The 23,654-nt window shown below is 40.1% G+C and overlaps 1 protein-coding gene across 2 annotated transcripts in view; it reads right to left on the bottom strand.

The window, feature by feature from the left end:
* Positions 1-8,771: 8,771 nt before the first annotated feature.
* The window catches only part of WDR70 (WD repeat domain 70), a 290,519-nt gene continuing 275,636 nt past the window's right edge, over positions 8,772-23,654 (bottom strand). For both annotated transcript variants that reach the window (XM_021076961.2, XM_021076962.2), the window contains exon 18: positions 8,772-8,944. In XM_021076961.2, coding sequence (XP_020932620.2) covers positions 8,857-8,944 — 88 coding nt within the window. In that variant the 3' untranslated portion in view covers positions 8,772-8,856. The remainder of the gene's footprint in view (positions 8,945-23,654) is intronic.

Raw genomic sequence — 23,654 nt, 5'->3', positions numbered from 1 at the left:
CTATTTGTCTCAGCATATTTTCCATTCCACTTCTCCAGAGAGAGACACATAATCTGTTTCTTAAGATCCATGATATAATAATCTGTCTGAATGTAATTATGTTTAAATATATGTATTTTATTCTGTAAAAAAGAACATTCTGTGATAATCTATGTGGGAATAGAATGTGAAAGCGAATGGATGTGTGTACATGTATAACTGAATCTCTTTGTTGTACAGCAGAAATTATCACAACCTTGTAAATCAACTATATTTTAATAAATTAAAAAAAAAAAGATCCTTTCGGGATTTCTAGAAACACTTAGGGAGAGGTGTACAGGATACCGAGGTGATGAAACTTGCATGTGGAGAGAATGAGCTGGTAAAATTTGCATGACTCTTATCAATGAGACTTAATGTGTACCCAAAATGGCACTGAAAAATGTCAGCAAAGCCTTGGGGAATACAGTATCTCTATAGATGAGAACATTGACTTGCTCTAAGCCACCACAGCTAGTGAGTAGAAAAGCCAGGGTTGGAACCCAGTCTGTCTCATTCCAAAGACTGTGCTCATGAACCAGTCTCCTCAAATAATTAATTAATTCTAATATTTACTGAGCAACTATTAAGTGCAAGACTAAGTATTAAACTCTGTGAGGCATGTCCCAGTCTTCAAGGAACAAATGATCTGTCCAGTGGTTTGAAGGTTTATCTGTGGTCCTAAATGGAAACAGATGGTTAGTCTAAAATGAAATACTTCTGTAAGTGCCTTTAAAGCATAGGTTTTATATTTACAGATACCTTGGTGATCTTGAGATATAACTTTATTGCTGTTATTCATAAAATAAATGTCTTTAACAACTATAGCAACCTGGACAGTGTACAAGAAACAACTGTCATTTTGTTCAGAATAACCTGTAATTGTGAGCAACACTCTCAAATCATTTTAAACATCACTTCTTTAAAGTATTAATATCATTTCATAGACAAATGCAAACCATGCCATGAATTATACATGTGATACTGACTTTAAATTCAAATTCAAATTGCTTAAGTATTAAAAAAAAAAAGAAATTGTATTGTCTATTGCTCTGTAACAAATGACCCCCAAATTTAATGACTTAAAACAACCATAATAAGTCAAGCCCTGCACCAACAGGTGGGGCCTTGCAGGGTGACGGAAGTGGGAGATAGGGGAACCACAGGATTCTAAGCTTTGATGTTGGACCTTGAAAATCTTGTGAATTTTTTCTCTTTTCCTGAGCCCTTAAAAAATGGTGATATGCAGACTTGAAAACCCCCACTTGGGACCAAGTGTGCCTCACATCTCAGAGTTCCGGTCATGGTGGCTTGTGGAAGGCCCATTCCAGATGGATTTTTTCAAAGGGGTCTGCAAACAACCCTCCCTTTCCTGATCTCCTCACACATAAGAAGGCTGATCAATGGGTGAAGCACATCACCTCCAAAGGATTCCTGCCTCAGGCTGTATGCGTACATCCAGACAGGCACCTGGTTGCCCTCTCTTCCTCCTACCATAGCTGACCCTTGGGTTGTCAAACACAGAAGGCCTCACAGTTTCCTGAAATAGTCATATTGAGTCTTAAAAATCTTTCCCAAGTTGGCCCATGACTCATAATATTCACTCTTGGAAGATACAAGGAAATGCTCACCTTTGGATGCTGCCTTCATGTAATCATGAAGGTGATTCCACTTTTTAATGGGACAGAAGGCTAATCATCTTTCAAAGAGTAAACATAGGGTCTGACAAAGCAGTAAGATTAACTGCCTAAGATGAAATGGGAGCCAGTTTGGTTTTGAGTCAAGCTTGTTTGGTCTGGTATCTTGTGCATGTGTGAATATGTATGAGAGTTAACTTCTGGTTTCTGGGTCTGAATGGCAAATTCTACACAATTCTCTTGGGAGATAAAAGAGCTGCTAGCAACACCTAACATCCCAGAATTAATCAACGCTAGAGATCTCCTCTACAGAAAGATGTACAGGGGCAATGCATGCTGCATACTTTGAGAGGGTTCACATGTCCCCTGCCCAGGTTAAAACCCCCATACTATCACTCTCTCAGAGCTTTGGTGACCCAGGACAGTTAATTGCTTGAGGATGCCATGGTGGCTCGGGCCTTGTTGGGCCACACCTGCTCACAATCTTGCTTCTTCCTCAGGCCAACAAGTTACCTATGAGCAGTCCAGTTACCTGTATAAATCCCAGGAGAGAAAGGCCAGCCAGCCTGGATACGGGCCAAGCTTGGGTGTTAAAAATCCTCCTCCCCAGCTGCGAGGCAGAAGCACTTCTCACCCTCCCTTCCCTCCTCATCCTTTCTCCTCCTTCCCTATGCCTCATTTTTTCAAAATTTTTTTGTCTTTTTGTCTCTTCAGGGCCACACCTGCGGCGTATGGAGGTTCCCAGGCTAGGGGTCCAATGGGAGCTGTAGCCGCCGGCTTACACCACGGCAATGCACAATGCAAGCTGCATCCGTGACCTACACCACAGCTCGCGGCAACGCAGGATTCTTAACCCACTGAGTGAGGCCAGGGATCCAACCTGCATGCTCAGTCGGGTTCGTTAACCGCTGAGCCACGATGGGAACTCCTGCCTCATATTTCATATTTCATATTTCATAAGCACCTTTTTAATCCATTTCACGGTACTAAAATCTAGGAACAGAAATGTGAATGAAATATGGCTCCTCTCATTTTTTAAAAACAAATTTATCAAATATTCACAGAACCCCATCCATTTTAGTTTTAATAATCTACTTCCCAGTGGGAGAAAGAGACACATTCAGACCCATAAGCCACACACATGTACACACTTAAAACTCACCAGAGTGGAGCGTCATGGAAGCAACTGTGGGGGCAGAGCTGCCATGGAACCCTGCTCAGGGAAAGCAAAGTGGATCCCTGGGTTCAAAAACAAACAAGCAGACAACAAAGGGACACATCCTCTCCAGGCTCAATGCAGCTGGACCTCAGTAGCACGTGTGAGAGGAGAGGAGCCGGAGTGAAAGGAAGAAAGACCAGGAGAGGCCAGATCCCGAATGTCCTCAATACCAAACAAGTGAGTTAGATACGAAGAGCCTCTGGAAGGCTCTATGCAGGGGAATGAAATGATAGAGTTCGGTTTTAAAGGTAATTCTGACGGCAGAATTAAAAAAAAAAAATTGGATTAGATGAGGAGCCTGTGAAAAACAGGTGAGTTGGGAGCTAACATCCTAAGAGGTGGTGGTGAGAATGGAAGAGGGGCTCCCGTCTGTCTAGACCCGGCAGGAGGTTAAGCGCTAGAGGGCACATAGGAGACACTCGGAAAGTGGAGCGGATGGACACTGGCAAATGGTTAAAGGAGGTGGGAGTCAAGGGAGGGGACGAGTCGTGATGACTTTCAGGTTCCTTATTTGAGCAAACAAAAATGTTGTGAGCAAGGTGGGAAACGAAGGCTGAGAACCAACGCCGTGGGATCAGGATCCTGGTGATGAGACGACGGGTCAAATGCTCAGTCCCGCTCCCCACACCGAGGCTGAAATCCTTACATGTCTGTTGATCATCTCGAGGGAGAAAATAATTTTTCACAGACCTCTCTCGAATGAGATAGATCATCTCGAGCGTGAACACGGCCACTTGTGTTGTGGTAACAACGAAGAAAATTTTCTTCCTGCTGCATGTGCCTCTCTCTCCGCTTACATCACAGCAGACTCCGCCAAGACCTCTAGGATCAAGCTTTTGTTTCTTCCTCCAAAGCCTCCACTGCAACTTGTGGCTGTGCGGGATGAACACTTCCATATGGTGCAAAGTTATGTTAAGATGGGAAAAAATATGAATTGCTTTTAGTAAATTTTATCCAAGGAGCAATACACTTACAAATCCTAAGCAGCTGGAACACAATAATGGTTCAGAATTGATTTTGTGTTTTTTGTTGTTTGTTTTTTGGTCTTTTTGGCCCTTTTCTAGGGCCGCTCCGTGGCATATGGAGGTTCCCAGGCTAGGAGTCCAATCGGAGCTGTAGCCGCCGGCCTAGGCCACAGCCACAGCAATGCCAGATCCGAGCCACGGCAACGCTGGATCCTTAACCCACCGAGCAAGGCCTGGGATCGAACCCACAACCTCATGGTTCCTAGTCGGATTCGTTAACCACTGAGCCACAACGGGAACTCCCGGAATTGATTTTGGATGAAGAGTATTTCAACAGGCATAGAATATTTGGGGCAGTAATTTATTAATTACTGCTATTTAGAGATCTTCATACATTCCCCCCCCCAACTGTGGCCTCGGACAGATTATTTGATGTCCTGGACTTTTGTCTCATCCGAAAATGGGTTTAGCAGTTTTGTCTGTACCTGGGGGTTATGTGAGGATTAAATGAGCGAATGCCAATGAAGACCTTAGAAGAGTCAGGCACTCAGCAAATGTTAGTTCTTCCTCCTCTCATCTATTAAGCTAAGTGACTAGGGAGGGCGAACAGGATGAAGATGGGGATGGAGAAGAAAAGGGTAAAAAGTAGCATACAAGAATGGTTTTTAGGATTTATCTATGAAGAATGCCCACCAGCACCTCAGAACTGCAGTTTTTCTTTGCTCTTTTTTTTTTTTTTTTTTCTTTCTGGCTTCCCTCAAAGCATATAGAAGTTCTCAGGGGCCAGGGACTGAATCCAAACCACAGCAGCGACCTACGCCACAGGTCAACTCTGGGTCTTTAACCTACTGTAATGATCAAACCTGCACCGATCAAACCTGCACCTCCAATAGAGACAAGCCAGATCATTAACCCACTGTGCCACAGCAGGAGCGCCAACCTCAGAACTGTAGAGGCAAAAGAAATCTATGTGAGTTTGAGTGGTTGTTAAAAAAGATTTAGGGGCAAAGGTGTGAGGGAGTGTGGTATGTGATACTTGTAGAACCAGAATCTTTCTGATATAATTTTGGATTATCAATCACTTTTATAACAATTTAAGTCCCTCGGACAGATGAGAGCAGGAGAACAGAAGTCGAGAATATTAAAAAACCTGAATTGTCTAGCAGGGACTTTATGACCTGCAGTTAATGACCCCAGGACTATGTGAAGTCAGGGGAGAGAAAGGCACATTTAGCACAAAGATGATTTTGTCATTGTTACAACACAAGTGGCCCTTTTCATGCTTGAGAATGAAATGGGCTTTTTCTATTGACTCATTATTACTTTGGACAAACCACCAAGTCTTTAGTTTTCTAGTCATAAAAGCACAAGGATTTCTTAGAATGATTTTTTTAATGCCTTCTACTTATATAGTCTTACATTTACAAAGCATTTTTAAATCTTTCTATTTTTTCAGTTTTTTTTTATTATTATAGTTGATTTACAATGAATGTTTCATCAAGTTCTGTTGTACAGCAAAGTGACCCAATCACACACATTTCCCTGTGCTATAGAGTAGGATCCCATTGCCCATCCATTCCAAATATAAGTTTGCATCCAAAAAAACCCTCAAGATGCCCATCCATCCCACTCCCTCCACTTTCCCCCTTGGGAATCCCAAGTCTGCTCTTCTTGGCCATGGTCTGTTTCTGTTTCTTGTTATTTTTAGATATGATCATCTGTTCCATATTTTAGATCCCACAAATAAGTGATATCATATGGTATTTGTCTTTTTCTTTCTGGCTTACTTCACTTAGTATGAGGTTCTCTAGATCCATCCATGTTGCTGAAAATGGCATTGGTTTGTCTTTTTTATGGCTGAGTAATATTCCATTGTTTATATGTACCACATCTTCTTAATCCTTTCATCTGTTGATGGACATTTAGGTGGTTTCCACACTGTGGCTATTGTGAATAGTGCTGTTATGAACATCGGGGTACATGTATCTTTTTCAATGAAAGATTTGAACAGATATATGCCCAGCAGTGGAATTGCTGGATCATGGTAGCTCTATACTTAGTTTCCTGAGGTACCTCCATACTGTTTTCCTTAGTGGTTGTACCAATTTACATTCCCACCAAGAGTGTTGAAGGGTTCTCTTTTCTCCACACCCTCTCCAGCACGTTATTTATTGACTTGTTAATGTTGGCCATTCTGACTGGTGTGAGGTGGCACCTCATTGTCATTTTGACTTGCCTTTCTCTAATAATCAGTGATTTTGTTTGTTTGTTTGTTTTGTCTTTTCAGGGCTGCACCCGTGGCATATGGAGGTTCCCAGGCTAGGGATCCAATTGGAGCTGTAGCCGCTGGCCTACACCAGAGCCACAGCGATGCATAATCCAAGCTATATCTGTGATCTACACCACAGCTCACGGCAACACCGGATCCTTAACCCACTGAGCGAGGCCAGGGATCAAACCTGCCATCTCATGGTTCCTAGTTGGATTTGTTTCTGCTGCACCACGATGGGAACTCCAGTAATGTTGAGCATTTTTTCATATGCCTGTTGGCCATCCATATGTCTTCTTTGGAGAAATGTCTGTTTAGGTCTTCCACCCATTTTCAGTTGGGTTGTTTATTTTTTGGTTGTTGAGTTGCATGAGGTGTTTGTATATTTTGGAGATTAGGACTTTGTCTACTGCATCACTGGCAAAGATTTTCTCCCATTCTGTGGGTTGTCTTTTCGTTTTTTTTAATGGTTTCCTTTGCTGTGGAAAAGCTTTTGAGCTTGCTTGGGTCCCATTGGTTTATTTGCATCTTTACTGTCATTATTCTAGGAGGTGGATCAAACAAGATGTTGCTGTGATTTATGTCAAAGAGCATTTTGCCTCTGTTTTCCTCTAGAAGTTTTATAGTATCTGGCCTTATATTTAGGTCTTTAATCCATTTTGAGTTTATTTTTGTATATGGTGTTAGATAGTGTCCTACTTTCACTCTTTTACATGTAGCTTTCCAGTTTTCCCAGCACCATTTACTGAAGAGGCTATCTTTCTTCCACTGTATGTTCTGTCCTCCTTTGTCATAGATTAGTTGACCATAGGTGCTTGGGTTTACATCTGGACTTTCTAGCCTGTTCCATTGGTCTATCTGGCCAGTACCATATTGTTTTGATGACTGTGGTAGCTTCATAGTATTGTCTAAAGTCAGGAAGCTCAATTCCTCCATTTTTGTTTTTTCCTTTTCAATACGCTTTGGTTATTTGTGGTCTCTTCTGTTTTCATACAAATTTTAAGATATTCTGTTCTAGTTCTGTGAAGAATGTCTTTGGTAATTTGATGGGGATTGCACTGCATCTGTACATTGCCTTGGGTGGTATAGTCATTTTGACAATAATGATTCTTCCAATCCAAGAGCAAGGTATATCTTTCCATCTGTTTGTGTCATCTTTGATTTTTTTCATCAATGTCTCATCGTTTTCAGAGTATAGGTCTCTTGTCTCCTTAGGTAGGTTTATTCCTAGGTATTTTGTTCTTCTTGATGTGATTATGAATGGGATGGTTTCTCTGATTTCCTTCTGATCCTCATTATTAGTATATAGATAATGCAATTGATTTCTGTGTATTAATTTTGTAGCCTGCAACTTTGCCAAATTTGCTGATGAGTTCTAACGGTTTTCTGGTGTTGTCTTTAGGGTTTTCTAAGTACAGTATGATGTCACCTGCAAAGAGTGAAAGTTTTACATCTTCTTTTCCAGTTTGGATTCCTTTTATTTCTTTTTCTTCTCTGAGTGCCACAGCCAGGACTTCCAAAACTATGTTGAATAATAGTGGTGAAAGTGCACGTCCTTGTCTTGTTCCTGATCTTAGTGGGAATGTTTTCCATTTTTCACCACTGAGAATGATATTTGCTGTGGGTTTTTCATATATATATTATTATGTTGAGGTAAGATTCTCTCTATCCTCACTCTCTGGATTTTTTATCAGAAATGGGTGTTGAATTTTGTCAAAAGCCTTTTCTGCATCTACTGAGATGAAACTAATGTCTATCTTTATATGGATAAAAATCAGGCCAAGTCTATATCACTAGCTCTATTTTAAAAGAACAAAGATTTAGTATACATTTACTGCATATCTGGTATTAATCCTATCCTCTTATCTAATCCTTTTGACAAACCTATGAAGATGTTATACTATTATTATCTGAGTCTAGAAGAGGGAAGCTCTGTCATGGTGACCCAGACAGTAAAGTGCAGAGCCAGGAATGGAACCCATATCAGTCTGACTTCAAAGCCTGCTTCCTAACTCCTAAGCACTGTTTTCTGCTGTTGAATGATAATCAGGTACACGTTCTTCCCTAGTATGGCAATACTTTTAGTTTGAACTCAGCCTAATTATTTATACTCATGTAAACAACCGTTGTGAAATTATCCAGAAATATTCAACATTTTGATGTCTACTTCCATATTATGCTCCTAGAGTTGCTCAAGACAGATGTACATCTCAATGCACATTCCCCTTCCCCAAGACAAAAGAACCTGTATGAGACCAATAACTGTTGAATAAAGTTTCCAAATACCTAAAGTACTTAGTAATAGGCTAAGAATCTGTTTCCTATTTACTCATAATACAGTTTAATAGCTATAGGTAAAAAAAATGTAAGCAGGAGTTCCCGCTGTGGCACAGTGGATTAAGAATCCGAATGCAGCAGCTCAGGTCACTGTGGAGGAGTGAGTTCAACCCCTGGCCTGGTACAGTGGGTTAAAAGATCCAGTGTTGCCACAGCTGCAATGTAGGTCACAGCTGTGGCTCAAATTCAATCCCTGGCCCGGGACCTTCCATGTGTCATGGGTACAGCCATTAAAAAAAACCAAAAAACAAACAAATAAACAAAACAGAAAATATAAGCACAATTACCAATCTTCTGATTGGTTCAATAATGCAAAGAACAAAACCTGCTCATAAAAATGTGTTTTTATTTCATTAAAAAAAATGTTCAATATCCCTTCCACTCATGCAAACAGCTCTCATGTGAGAGTCTTCAAATTTTACGTTTTTTCCATTCTGGCTCATTTTTTGTTTCCTCATCATCAGATTCAACTTGGGCAAACATGGTTTTGGGCTGAGTCCTAAAAGAGAGTTAAGAAGAGGAAAAATTTAGTTGGCAAGTGTTTATTAGACTTTACCACTCTCATCAAGTGGAAGTACATTTAGGAAATCAACTATATCTCAATTATTAGACATCATTAAATCTCTGGCAAAGAAAAGGATGACGGACACTTAATTACGTTCAGATTCTTTTAAAGGTTTTCCTTCTGTGGCAGACTGTGTATGTTTTCCTTTTCTTAAATAAAATGAAAACATCAGCCATAAAAAAAAAAGAAAATATAAGCACAATTACTGTACACACAGAACCCTCCTCTCCTTCAAACTCAGGCTAACTAGGACCATTTGGGAGGCCAAACTATAGTCTCCAAGCAAGAATCTACATGACTTTTATTTATAACTCTCTAGGCTGTTCCTACTTAAGTAGTCCAAAGAAATGTGATTATGGTGAACACGAATAAGAGAATTTGAGTCAACAGTTTTCTTATCTGATGAGTTTAAAATAATAGATAACAGATACAGTAATTCAGGCACTGCCAGAAAAACAAAACAAAACAAAACAACAACAGCACAAAACAACCAGCAAATGAATATTCCCTCCACCCAAATCAATGCATAGACATGTCAAGCATTTTAGGACTTATCACCTGTGATACTGGCACACAGTATATTAAGCAACCTCTGCATTAGAACCTGCTGTACTTTGTAAACCTACCTGGTTCAATGATATTCCTTTTTACACTGTTCACACAGAAAATAATTTCAAGAAAATATCAAATGGTTATAACTGATGCCCCTTCTGGTCATGCTACTGATGACTTCCTTTTAAAAACAGCTTTACTCCATTATGAGGACACATTAAAGCATTTTATCTGAAGATGATATACTTTAGTTTGCATCTTCCTTTACAATTCAAGTCCCTATATCAAGATAATTCCGGAATGGTAAAAATAATGACAAAAAAATTTTTTTTTTTTTTTTGTCTTTTTGCCATTTCTTGGGCCGCTTCCGTGGCATATGGAGGTTCCCAGGCGAGGGGTCGAATCGGAGCTGTAGCCGCCAGCCTACTCCACAGCCACGGCAACGCGGGATCAGAGCCACATCTGCGACCTACACCCCAGCTCATGGCAACACGGGATCCTTAACCCACTGAGCAAGGCCAGGGATCGAACCTGCAACCTCATGGTTCCTAGTCGGATTCGTTAGCCACTGAGCCACAACGGGAACTCCAGTAATTCCTTTCATTTGGCAAGTGAAACAGGGTTAAAATCTTATATTACTCAACAGGTGACTGCCAGAGGGGAGGGGGCTGAGGGAGGAGAGAAATCGATGAGGGAGATGAAGAGGTACAAACTTCCAGTTACAAAGTACATGAGTCATGGGTATGAAAGGTACAGTGTGGGGAACAGGTTCAATAATTATGTGATATCTTTGCACAACGACAGCAGACAACTAGACTTATCAGGATGATCACTGTAAAATGTAGAGAAATATCAAATCACTATGCTGTATACCAGGAACTAACACAGATAGAGCTTTAGGTCAACTACACTTTAAAAACAAACAAATTCATAGAAAAAGAGACCAGATTTGTGGTTATCAAAGCTGGGGGGTGGGGGGGGGGGCAGGAGTTGGAGGAAGCCAGTCAAAAGGTACAAACTTCAAGTTATAAGACAAATAAGTACCAGGGGTGTAACATACAACATGATGTATATAATTAACACTGCTGTAGGCTGTATATGAAAGTTGTCAAGAGAAGAAATCCTGGAGTTCTCATCCACGGTGAAAAAAAAGGGGGGGTTATTTCTTTAATTTGTATCTAGAAATGTGTGTAATTGGCTTCCTTTGCTGTACAACAGACCTTGAAGAAACAGTGTAAATCAATGATACTTAAATAATAATAAAATTGTATCTATATGAGATGAGAGCTCTTCACTGAACTTACTGTGACAGTCATTTCATGATGTATGTAAGTCAGATCTTTAGGCTGTACTCCTTAAACTTGTACAGTGCTGTGTGTCAATTATACCGCAATAAAATTGGAAGGAAAAAATCCTTACATTACTTCTTGCTATTTCCTTATTATTGTGAAGGAGAAGTATAAACCTTCCGTGCTGTGCTGTTCTGAGGCAAGCCATGTGCTAGAACTCCTCGTGCATAACTTAGTCACACAATAGTGTCTCTCCAGCTACCTACCTAGAGAGCCCATGCTGTCCCCATACACAATCCAGGTGATTAAATTTCTTGTTGGCAGTTTAAGACACTCTTATGTCATCTATAAACAAGTCATAGCTTTAACATTTCCAAAACCAGCTGCGTATTTTCAAAGGTCATGAGTTGCTGCTTTACTAGAGAGTAGAAGCCTTGGCTTTCTAACATGCTACAAACAGGGCAACTGGTGCTCCTGACATATTTCATCTTCTGGCAAAGCTGTTGACCCCTTGAGTATAGACAAATCTGCACAGGAACAAGTTTGTCTGGTTTAAAAAAAATCCTTTGGAAGCTTGAAGCTGTGAGGAGTCCCTGAGCTAAGCCTCAGGCTGGGGATCCATTCCCAGTGTGGCCACTGACTTGCTTTGCTACCTGGGAACAGGTGTTTCCCTTCTCAGGGGGTTGATTTCCTCCTCTATCAAATGTGGGGGTTGATCTTGATTAGTGGCTCCCAAAGGACTAAAGGTCCGGGGTAGATGAAGAGGAAGTGTGTGTTTTTAACATTAATTCAAGCACGATACAAACAGAAAAGTGCATAGTTCATAAATGTACAGTTCCCTGGATTTTCAAAAACTGGACATGCCATCTGGAAACCAACACCCAGATGAAGAAAGAGCAGGACTAGTGGCTCTGAGGCCCCTCATACCCCTCTGCAGTTACTAACACCCCACCTACCCCGGGTACAGGTAACCATATCCTGATCTCGGCTGGCATAGATGAGCCACCCCTGTGTTGGTCCCATCACCGTGTCACGCCTAGAGTGTGCACTATTTTGTGCCTGGTTTCTACCATTCAGCATCATCCATGGTGCTGTTTGTATTGAAGATGTTTGCAGCAATACATTCCAAAAAATGCAAAAAAAAAAAAAAATGAAGACAATACTGTGAGTTAAAATATGTTTAAGTTAAATGACTTTATTCTGAGAAAATGTGCTTCTATCTATATTTTGCAATAAAATGTCCCGGAAAGTTTTTTTTTTTTTTAAATCCTTAGAATTAGCTATTTAATTTCTAAGGGAATTAAAAGAACATGGTCCTCTAAAGATACCTGGCAATGCTTCATAAGACACCCGCTCATCAATGTTACTTGCAATAAGAATTATTCAGAAGTTGTAGAGGTGCTTTTTTTTGGATATAAAAAAAGAAACAGGTTCACAGGAAAAAATTCTAGAGCTTGAAAAAGCTATTTCATTTATGTAGTTACTTTTTTTTTTTTTATAATCCACCTACTTCCAAAAGTATTTTTAGTAGGTTGGTGGCTAACACTGAAAGGCACAGAATCAATGGAACTCTTTAACGAAGGGCAGAAGAGAGTAATGATGGCAGGGAGGCTTGGGGGACCATTCTGGGGGCATGGAAACAGTCTATAAGCTTGACTGAAGTGATGATTACATAGGTATATACATTTGTCAAGACGTGAAATGGGTGTGTTTTGTATTTCATTGTATATAAACTGTATCTCAATAAAATGGACCTATAAAGAAAAATAAATGAGCAGAAAGCCAAGGATTTGCAATGAAAAGGTATATAACTAAGCATAAAACTTAGCACTAAATTTCCTAGCAGCCAAAGCAAAAGCAAAAGAAAAAAATAAAGATTAGTTTGTCAAAGGAGATATCTTTTTTCCCCCCAGCAAAATTCAATGAGTAAATTTTTACATCCCAGTCACATAGGCTCTTACTTTTTATAACCAGACCTAACAATTTCCTTTTCCTCTCCAGGTATTTTAAAGGATGTCAATTTGTTTGGAAGGTTGAATGGTTTTCTTTGTGAAAATCCATGAATTTATTTTAAATTCCACTTTTGAAATAATAAAAATGTTGATAGCCAACAGCCATGTTAAGTGTATTCAACATCAAATTATACCACTTAGTTTCATGTTCTGCTTAGCGTGCATTCAACCGCCATGCTCTCCTTCCCCAGATGGCCAAAACGAAGGCATAAACTAGTGTCCAAAGTTTCCCACTTGTTTACTACGTTTTCTTTCATTTTGCCAAGTAGGGAATAACTAAGCATAAGGACTAGGCTCCTTTTAACAAATTCTGTTGGGAATACTCTATGTCCACATGCAATGAAACAGGACCCTTACCTTATGCCACAAACAAAAGTTAACTCAGCAGAGATCATGGACCTAAACCCAAGAGCAAAAACTATAAAACTCCTAGAAGCAAATTTAGGGGAAAGTGTTATAACATAGGATTGGGCAATGATTTTTTTTTTTTTATATGACACCAAAATCACAGGCAACAACAAAAGTAGGCAAAACGGACTACATCAAAATCTACAGCTATGGATCAAAGGACACACAGAATCAACAGTCTGAAGTAAGGAGTTGCTGTTGGAGTTCTCGTTATGGCTCAGTGGAAACGAACCAGACCAGTATCCATGAGGATTTGGGTTTGACCTCTGGCCTCATTCAGTGGGTTAAGGAGCTGGCATTGCCAGGAGCTATGGTGTAGGTCACAGATGTGGCTCAGATCTGGCAATGCTGTGGCACAGGCTGGCAGCTGTAGCTCTGGTTCGATTCCTAGCCTGGGAACTTCCATATGCCACAAGTGTGGCCATAAAAAGAAATAAATAAATAGTTGCTGTTTAGTGGGTATAGAATTTTAGTTCTGCAAGATGAAAAGACTTCTAGAGATTGGTTTCACAACACTGTGAACGTACTTAACACCAAGATGTAGACCTAATAATGGTTCAGAGGGTAAATTTTATGTGATGTGTATTTTACAAAAATTGAAAAAGAAAAGAAGGCTCTTGGACATGGGAGTAAGAAAGAACAAGCCCCCTTCCTGGGATAAAAGGGAGGCACCTTGGAAAGGGCCTCAGCTTCCAACCAGGGGCCATGCCTAGAGCAGGGCTTCTCAAACCATCTGTGGTGCAAGGCCAGTCTTTGTTTGCTAATTTCCAACCACTTGCAGATAAATATTTCTAGAAAAATTAAAAGACTAAAATACAGATCCAAATTTTTTATTAGAGTCAATAAATATATCAAACTACTATAAAGTTTGCTAAGCTTATCTTGTCAGCGCTGGCTGGTGGACCACACTGTGCGTAGCCTCTGCTGGCTGCTCCACCCCTCCCCTAGTTTGGGAAAGAAAGGAGTCAAGCAGGGCCCTGAAACCAGACTGTGGAGTAAGAATTTGTCTTCTTAACATAAACTTTTATGCATGATGAGCTTCTTCCAACTGCAGGAAAATATTTCTCACATCTAGAGGAGCTGGCCTTGTATGATTCTACTGAAGGCTTGGTGAAGGAATGAAGCCTGAGGTTGCACAGTCTCGGGGCTACCCTTTAAGGAGCAGTCTGTAATTCTCAGGAGTTAGGCCTGGGGAAGTGAAGGGAGATGCGGCCCACAGAGGGAAGTCTCTCTCATTCCAATCCTTCTTGCCCCCAGACCAACATTCTTACAGCACCGTTCAGCACCTCCCGTAAGAGCTGTATGTTGTTTGCTGAATAAGGACAAAGTTCTTCAAAAAATAATATTTGAGGGAATTCTGTCGTGGCTCAGTAGTTAATGAATGTGACTAGTATCTGTGAGGACACGGGTTCGATCCCTGGTCTTGCTCAGTGGGTTAAGGATCCAACGTTGCTGCGGCTGTGGCATAGGCCAGTGGCTACAGCTCTGATTCGGACCCTAGTCTGGGAACCTCCATATGCCGTGGGTGTGACCCTAAAAAGACAAGAGATTAAAAAAAAAAAAAAACAACAAAAACGTGATTTGACTTCAGCACAGTGAATATCTCTGTCTCATCTAGGGAATGCCAGTGTTTTATAGAAGCAAAGTGAGAGAATTACAGCTTTAAAGATCAGCAATTTTGATCTTTAAATTTACTTCCAGCAGTTTTTTTTTTTTTTTTTTTTTTTTTTTTTTTTTTTTTTTTTTGTCTTTTTGCCTTTTTCTAGGGCCGCTCCCTCGGCATACGGAGCTTCCCAGGCTAGGGGTGCAATTGGAGCTGTAGCCACCAGCCTACGCCAGAGCCACAGCAACGTGGGATCTGAGCCGCGTCTGCAACCTACACCACAGCTCACAGCAACGCCGGGTCGTTAACCCACTCAGCAAGGCCAGGGATCGAACCCACAACCTCATGGTTCCTAGTCGGATTCGTTAACCACTGCGCCACAATGGGAACTCCCAACTTCCAGGAGGTTTTCTGTTGAAATTTTTTGGAAACCCTTACATGAAGAAGACCAAAAATATTCTATTTAGGGCATTTAAAACGGATTTCTTCAGTCACCACTTTTCAAGATGATGAAGAACAGAGATGATTACAGACAACTTCCAGGAGAGTTAGAAACAGAACCAGGAGATTTCTTCCCCGGGAGTGTGGCCTAATTTGCCCCTGGCATAGCAAACGACTATAAAAGTAAATTCACAGTGTCAAGCAACAGCAAAATGACACATGCAGCAAAGATAAAACAGTGTGAAAACACTTAAAAGCTGGCCCAGAAATTCCTACTTTTAAAACCAACAGGAAGCCAACAAATAAACAACAACAAAAACCTTCTAAGTCTCTACTAACCTTGTCACTGGCCACATAAAATGGATTCTGCTGGAAGAAGTGGAATTTACACACTCATCTTAACATCAACTCTTTTCAGTGCTTCGATGAGGAAAAGTAGAAGAAACTAAGCCAAATGGGCACAGAAGACATAGCAGCAACTCAGGCGATACCCATATAAATAATGCGCAAGAAATATATTCTGTTGCCCCAAGAAAGCATTTCCGTGAGCCACTCATTCCCTGTCTTCTATTTCATCAGTTTCTCCAGAATTCTATTGCCTCCTTTTTCAAGAGGCAGGAAGTTGTTAACTCAAACTTACAGCCTCATGGCAGACTGACCTCAGATCAAGCCTATAAAGGGACTGAGCTGAAGAAAAAGGACGTCAGGGACACATTCCTTTTAGCGTAAGCCGGCGACCCAGGAATGCACCCACTTTACTGAAATCAGCTTTATCCAGACTATTTATTTTACTGGTTTACTGACCACATTGACCCATTTCTCTCAAGTGTTAACTGAAAACTTAAACTTACATAAGGCTGGTGTGAAACTTGCATTTTCCAGTTTGATTAACTCATCTGGCCAATAGTAAACATTTTTCACTTGACTACACATGTCATCTTGTTTACGAGAATTACCAAGAAAAGGGGAGCAGATTAGAGAGCAACAGAGTTATTACTGCCGACCACCAAATAAATGAATCAGAGGAGGGCTGAAGGGTTTTGCTTTCTTTCATTTTAGCTTCAGCAAACTCTGCATTTGCTAATAGTTAATATTTCATGCAGTAAACATAAAAGCTGAAGCAAAGGTCTTTCTCGAATCTATAAATTATAGCTGCGCTGATTAATTTTCCCCTTGGAACATGTTTTTACAGTGAATTCAATTCCCAAAGTTATTTGTTCAAAGTGAATCTTTTCCAGCAACCGTGTGTACCGAAAAATGACAGAAGCCCAAGAGAAACCAAGTCCCACCTTTGGTATTGGCATCCAGAGGAATTTGTGCAGAATAATCAGTAATGAATAAAAATTCCCCTCGCAATCTTCTGAGAGAGCATGTTTAGGGTGCAGTGTTTGTGTAAGAGATGCAAAGCGTAATTTAGCAAGGCTGGCTTTCCCTTCTGACTAAGCTCTAACCTAGGCTTTCTATATTCCTCCTCCAGTGCCCTGGCCTGAGCACTTTAGCTGCAAAGGGAAGTCCGCAGTCAAATTATTTTTAGTTATGGATATTCTCCAGATATGATTCATTCAAAAAGCAGAAAGCGAGCTCCAGGGTAAGAAAATGAATCTGAGGGCAAATCACTTGTCATATTTAGTCATCAGTATGTGACTCTAAACCATAAGCTTTTTTGGCTCAGGGCCCATTGTTTATTATGAAGGAAAACCTCAAAGCCAAAGTCAGTTAGAGCCATGACTTGACAATCTGACACACTTGTTAACCCTGTTAGAATGAATACGGTCCAGATGAACTCTGACCCAGTCACCACAATTGCAGAATTATGAAGATCTAATAAAGCCTTGACCAAAAGATTCCACTTGAAATGGTCCCTTCTTTCTGGAGAAGAGCTCATCAAAGATAATTAAAAAAAAAAATATTAGGGATGCGTAAGAAGATGAGAGGCAACAAGATGTTTCTAGATAAAGAATGTTCTATCTTCTTCAGGAAATAAACTCATACTATTTTGGAAAGTAGATAAACATATCTCAGACTCATTAAATAGGACATACTAACGTTTATGTGAGAGTTCAAAGATTGGGAGAGGGTGGCAAAAAGGACATATATGAAATCTGTGCAAATCAGAAAAAAAGGAACCCTCTAAAATCACCATCAGATGCCATTAATAAGTGGGCAAATGCGTTCGAATATCAAATCTTTACAGGGCACACAGGCCTGGAGCAGCCCAGGTAATAGTAATGCCCCCCTTAAGCTTACACTTAGAAAACACACAATGGTGTGCCGAAATTTCTATTTGAAAATACCTATGAACAGCACGCTCTCCTCTCTAATTTCATAGAAGGGATACAGCCTCAGTGAAGGTGAGTGAGTCTTGGAGGTAGGACCTAAACCCCAAGACACCTAATTCTTAGTCTAGGGTCTGCCAAGGTCATGGTGGCTCACACAGTCATCTTTTCAGCTTTACTCTCACTCAGCTTTTGTTTTTGTTTTTTTTTAATGATTTTAATTTTTTTCCATGATAGCTGGTTTACAGTGTTCTGTCACTTGTCTACTGTACAGCAAGGTGACCCAGTCACACATGCATGTATACATTCCTTTTTCTCACATTATCAGGCTTCATCATAAGTGACTAGATACAGTTCCCAGTGCTATACAGCAGGATCTCATTGCTTATTCATCCCAAAGGCAACAGTCTGCATCTATTAACCCCAAATTCCCAGTCCCTCCCACTCCCTCCTCCTCCCGCTTGGCAACCACGAGTCTGTTCTCCAAGTCCATGATTAAGTTTTTGGTTGCTCTGTGATGAGAAGCAGTACACTGTAATAGGCAAAAGCAGAAGCTTGACTCTAAAGCCAGGCCACCTGTGTTCAAATCCCAATGCTGCCTCCTGCTACCTGTATGGCTTTGGTCAAGTTACAAGCCTTAACTTCCTCATGTGTAAAATTGGAACAGTAATACCACTCTCCTCATACTGTTGTCAGGATTAAATGAATAATAAAGTTTTTAAACAAGGCTGACACAGTGTAAGTACAGTGACAGCATCATTATACACCTTGCTTTGGCTATCAGGTGTTCCGCACTCCCTATTTTCAAAGGTCATATGTGGACTATATTTGATAAAATAATTTACATATTAAATATAACATAGCAGCTTGCTAGTTTATAAAAAATTCTGAGGGAAATCCTTTTCTGTGTAAATAACCTGTCTGCAGGATGAATCTCTATAATAGAAATTACCTACTCTATACATTTGAATTTTTGCAAGAGCAAGTCAGTTGTGGTTTATTTAAAATAATTACTTTTGTATTATAACCAGACTTCGGTGTGCAGATTTTCACCTGGAGAACTTAAGGTGCAGATTCCCAGGCCCAATCTCTCAGTCTAATTGAGTTGGGGAGAAGTCGAGAAGTCTGCATGTGTAATCTTCCCAACTCCGTCATAGACAGTCCAGAGAAACACTGGGCTGTACAGGGAATCTGGTGATCAGTGATATTGGCCACATGAGTGTAACTCAGGAAAAAAGAGTTATATTTTTCTCTGTGGGTTTAGGCCTCTTCCTGACACAAATACTATATAAAGCTTTACTCCAAGAGTGACCTTGTTAAATATCGCCTACTAATTCAACATGACTTAAATGGATCATTTATAGATGGGAATGATATTTTAATACACACACATATCCACGTATCCTATATCAGACAAGACCTGCACACTGAAAATTAAATTGACCGAACCAGCAATAATGGCAGCTTATCTGGCAAGAAAAATGACCATGGCTGACAAAGCTGTCAGGCTGTCGGGCTACTGGCCAGGGTTCAGGCTTCCACAACTATCCCTGTTGATGTGTAAGCGAATAGCATTCTGGATCTTTATCCTGCCCACTCCCCAGCCAGCTCCTCTCCCCTCCTTCCAGCAACATCTTTTGACAAGCAACTGTAATCGAATCCGCCCATGTGCAGCTAAACAAGACTCTTCCGTGATTCTGCTGTGTTTTAAAACCTTCGTGGCTATTACATTGTGAGTGCCAGGAATGAAATTTAAATATTCAAGGTAAAGCATTCAAAGACTCTGTTCTCATCAATGGAGATTAAAGGTGAGTATATGTCATGTGCAAGCAGATAGATCTGTGTAACATCGAACTGCTTTTCTGTGATAAAGCAAGATACAGTAAATCTTCATTTCATCACTGACACAAGTCAATTGTAGTGAAGAAAAACAACCAGACACACAATCTCGATTGCAGTGACCTTTACGAAAAGATCCTTTTAAAGAGTAGCTTCCCTTCAAACATTTTGCCACTTGGCAGTAAACAGTATACTCTAGCAGGTGAACACAGGAGAAACTGCGCTGCAATTCTGGCTAACAAATCACATGCCACAGAGAGCCAGCACCATGAACTCACTATGCAATAAATGTAAGGTGACAAACCTGAGTGGAGGGAAAGAGATGGGAGCAAAACGCAACTGCAGAAAGGTGTACGTTAAGAGAGGTCACTGGCCTGTGAAAAGCTCATTAAATTTGGGCTCAAGAGAAATGAAGTCTAATTCTAGTTGCAATCATTATGAACTGCAAGTCTCTACATTTCAGTCTCCTCACATGTAAGGTCAGGCTATGACAACACCTGTTCTACCCATTTTTGCGAAGCTGCTATTAAAGTTGCTTATAACTCCACTATAAATATAACTAAATCGACTCTGGTGCAGGAAAATGTCATTAGCAAACAGTAACAATTTCTGCTTCAGTTAATTCTATTGAAAGAAAGTTGAAAATCTGGATGGATTTTTTTTCCCCAAGAAAATATTAATTCCCAGCCCAACTAAGAAGAGTCAGAAAATCCAAATAGTCTACTCACCACAAGGGGATGGAAAAGAAAGAAAAATTATGGAATCACTACTCACCCTCCCTTCCACAAAAGCATCAAGCTTTTTGACAGTTCTGCAACCGAATTCTATCAAATTTTTACAAGTGATATTCAAAACAGTTTGAGAGTACATATAGAAAAGGAAAATTTTTAGGAAAGCAGCCTAAGGCCTGACAAGAGTAAACCATAACCTTGTGAGAGTCATACGAAAGGTGCAATTATTAGGAAGTTTGTAATAAAATTAACATCAATTGATCAAAGCAGAAATACATAGAGACGCTTCCATGGAAATGTAACAAAGGAATTCAACAAAACTCAGCATCTATTTCAGATGAACATGCCTCTGACCTTTTTATGGTGCTTTCTTCCCATGGGAAGCTCTTCCCTTGGATATCTGTACGGCTCATTCTGTCATTTCATTCAAGTCAAAGGTCACTTTAGCACAGGTGCTATCCTGATCACCATATCTAAAAAGAGTGCCCTTTTCTCTCCCAGATACTCGATGTCCCCTTATTAGTTTTAGTTTTCTTCATTGCACTTGCTACCGTCTAACATTTATGGATTTATTTACTGTCTGTCATTGTCTATGAGGATATAAGCTCCATAAGCCACAACCTGGAATAGGACCTGACACATTGTGTCTCGTAAATCTTTGTTCAGTGAATACATAAAATAAAAAGAAATGGATTCTTCTTTAACATCTTCCATGTGGGTTCAAAAGTTGTCATGTTTTATGGAGAAATATCATTAAATTGAACAAAATGAAATTGGCAATATTTGACTTTTTTTATCTACAGAAAAGACAATTAACCTAATCCTATTAAAGTTCAAAGTGAGAAAAGGATGTGCACTATCACTGCTATGATTTAACATTCTAGTAGTACTAGTCAATACAATTAGATAAGATAAAGAAATAGGTATACAAGTCAGAAAGAAGGAGGTAAATTTATCATTATTTGCACAGGATATAATTTTATGCCTGTAAAGTTTTCTCAAACTGACCACATTAAAATAATTTTTTTTCCCAAATGGGGAAAAAAATGCCATAAACAAAGTCAAAATAAAAATGACTGACTGGCAATGGAGGAGTCAGGCTTTGGCCACAAGTCTGCTTCCCTCCCCCCCTCCCCCCAGGTTGCCAGCCTCTGAAATAAAGGAAACTTTCCTTTCTACCCTGCCCCCTTGCAAAAAATGTTCACAATACATGACATAAAGAGTTAAGCTCCTTAATGTAAAGAACTCTTACAAATTAATAAGAAAAGAATCAACCAACCTATAGACAAAAGGGCAAAAGATGTAAATAAAAAGTTCACAAGGGGGAGTTCCCTGCTGGTCTAGTGGTTAGGATTTGGATGTGCACTACTGCAGCAGGGGTTCAAACCCTAGGCTGGGAACCAAGATCCCACATCAAGCCTCTGCACTCCATGGCAAAAACAAAACAAAACAAAAAACGTTCATAGGAAAAAGCTGCTTTTAAAATATGAAAAGATGCCTAAAAAGATTAAAATGTAAGTGTAAACTACAATGGAATACAGGCTTTCACCTATCAGATTGGCAAAGATAGAAGGAACATACTCTCTTAACAAGGATGAGGGGAAGGAGGCTCTGATGCCCTGAATAAGTTGGTTAAAAAGTCTCTTTGGGGGAGTTCCCGTCGTGGCGCAGTGGTTAACGAATCCGACTAGGAACCATGAGGTTGCGGGTTCCATCCCTGCCCTTGCTCAGTGGGTTAACGATCCAGCGTTGCCGTGAGCTGTGGTGTAGGTTGCAGATGCGGCTCGGATCCCGCGTTGCTGTGGCTCTGGCGTAGGCCGGTGGCTACAGCTCCGATTCGACCCCTAGCCTGGGAACCTCCATATGCCGCGGGAGCGGCCCAAGAAATAGCAACAATAACAACAACAACAACAACAACAACAAAAGACAAAAAAAAAAAAAAAGTCTCTTTGAAGGAAATTCTGGCACCATATATACAAATTTAAAATACGAACACCCTTTGACATGGCAATTCTACTTCTAGAAATTTTGCGCATATGGCAAATACGTATGTCCAAGGATATTAATTTCAGTATTACTTAGAGCAACAAAAGACTGAAAACACTGCAAATGTCCTTCAATAGGGTACTGTTTTAGAAAAGTGCAAAATATCCATACAATGGAAAATATCAAGAAAGTATAAAGCATGAGCTAGATATGGATGGATGGGTCTGGTCCAATTTCCCCAAGTAATAAACAAAGCAAAAAACCAACCAACAATCAAAACAACAACAACAACAACAAACCCAGCTTGTAAAATATGTTATATACCTGTTTTTAAACAATAAATGTATCTACACATATGTCTGCTCATTTATACATGGACTATCTCTGGGAGGAAATATAAGAAGCTGTCAGCAGTGGGGATCTCTTTAGTAGTAGAACAAAGGAACTGGGGGTTAAAGTCAAAGGGACGTTTTCAAATTTCCACTGTCTACTCTTTGGCATTGCTGTTATTTTTAATTGTGTGCATATATAACTTAAAATCTCAGACATGAAAATTAAATTATCAAAATAATTAGTTTTTAGAACTTAGAATAATAACCTGGAAGTTCTAAGGCCAGGTTCCCAGCTTGGGTTTTAGCAATAGCTTGCTATCAAGCTGGTTCTAAAAGCTATCTTCTCAGCATCTCAATTTTTGCAGTGGTTAAGTCTGACATCTTTCCATGAATTATATATTGCTAATATCAATCATTATTAAGCAAAACATATTATTTCAGTATTTGTGGAAACACCTCAGTGATTTACTTTGTGTATAAATACACATACATCAGAGTTCCGTTGCAGTGCAGTGGGCTAAGGATTCAGTGTTGTCACTACAGGGGTCTGGGTCACTGCTCTTCCACATGCCCTGGGCAAGGCCAAAAAAATCCCCCCAAAACAGACCAAAAAACCACATACACACATCTATTCGGAGCAGTTTACTATCAAAATGACACTTACTGTGCTTGGCAAATTTCAAACCAAGGCTCTGTTTATTCTTCTTTTTTTTTTTTTTTCCTTTTTCTTTTTTAGGGCTACACCTATGGCATATGGAGGTTCCCAGGCTAGGGGTCAAATCAGAGCTGCAGCTGCAGGTCTTCGCCACAGCCACACCAAATCCTAACTGCATCCAAGACCTACACCACAGCTCATGGTAACACCAGATCTTTTAACCACCTGAACAAGGCCAGGGATTGAACCTGCATCCTCATGAATGCTAGCCAGATTCTTAACCCATTGAGCCACAACATGAACTCCTAAACAAGTTTTTCGAAGTACTAAAAAAATCCCTAATAATAATAGAAAATAAGTACTTCATTAAAAACAGAAGTGTCAACAGAGGCATGGTCTATAAGCATATCTGAGTGCCAAAGACGTGTTGACATACATTAGTTTATACATACACAGATTCTATACAAATGAGGCTACATGCACGCTGTTTAGCTGGCCAGCCTTGATATGACCCTCTTAG

This window comes from Sus scrofa, chromosome 16 (assembly GCF_054392235.1).
Source record: "Sus scrofa isolate SSC_HxYL_T2T_F1_AM1 chromosome 16, Sscrofa_HxYL_maternal_Yorkshire_Landrace_v2.0, whole genome shotgun sequence".
NCBI classification, from domain to species: Eukaryota; Metazoa; Chordata; class Mammalia; order Artiodactyla; family Suidae; genus Sus; species Sus scrofa.
This window is presented reverse-complemented; position numbering and strand designations above follow the sequence as displayed.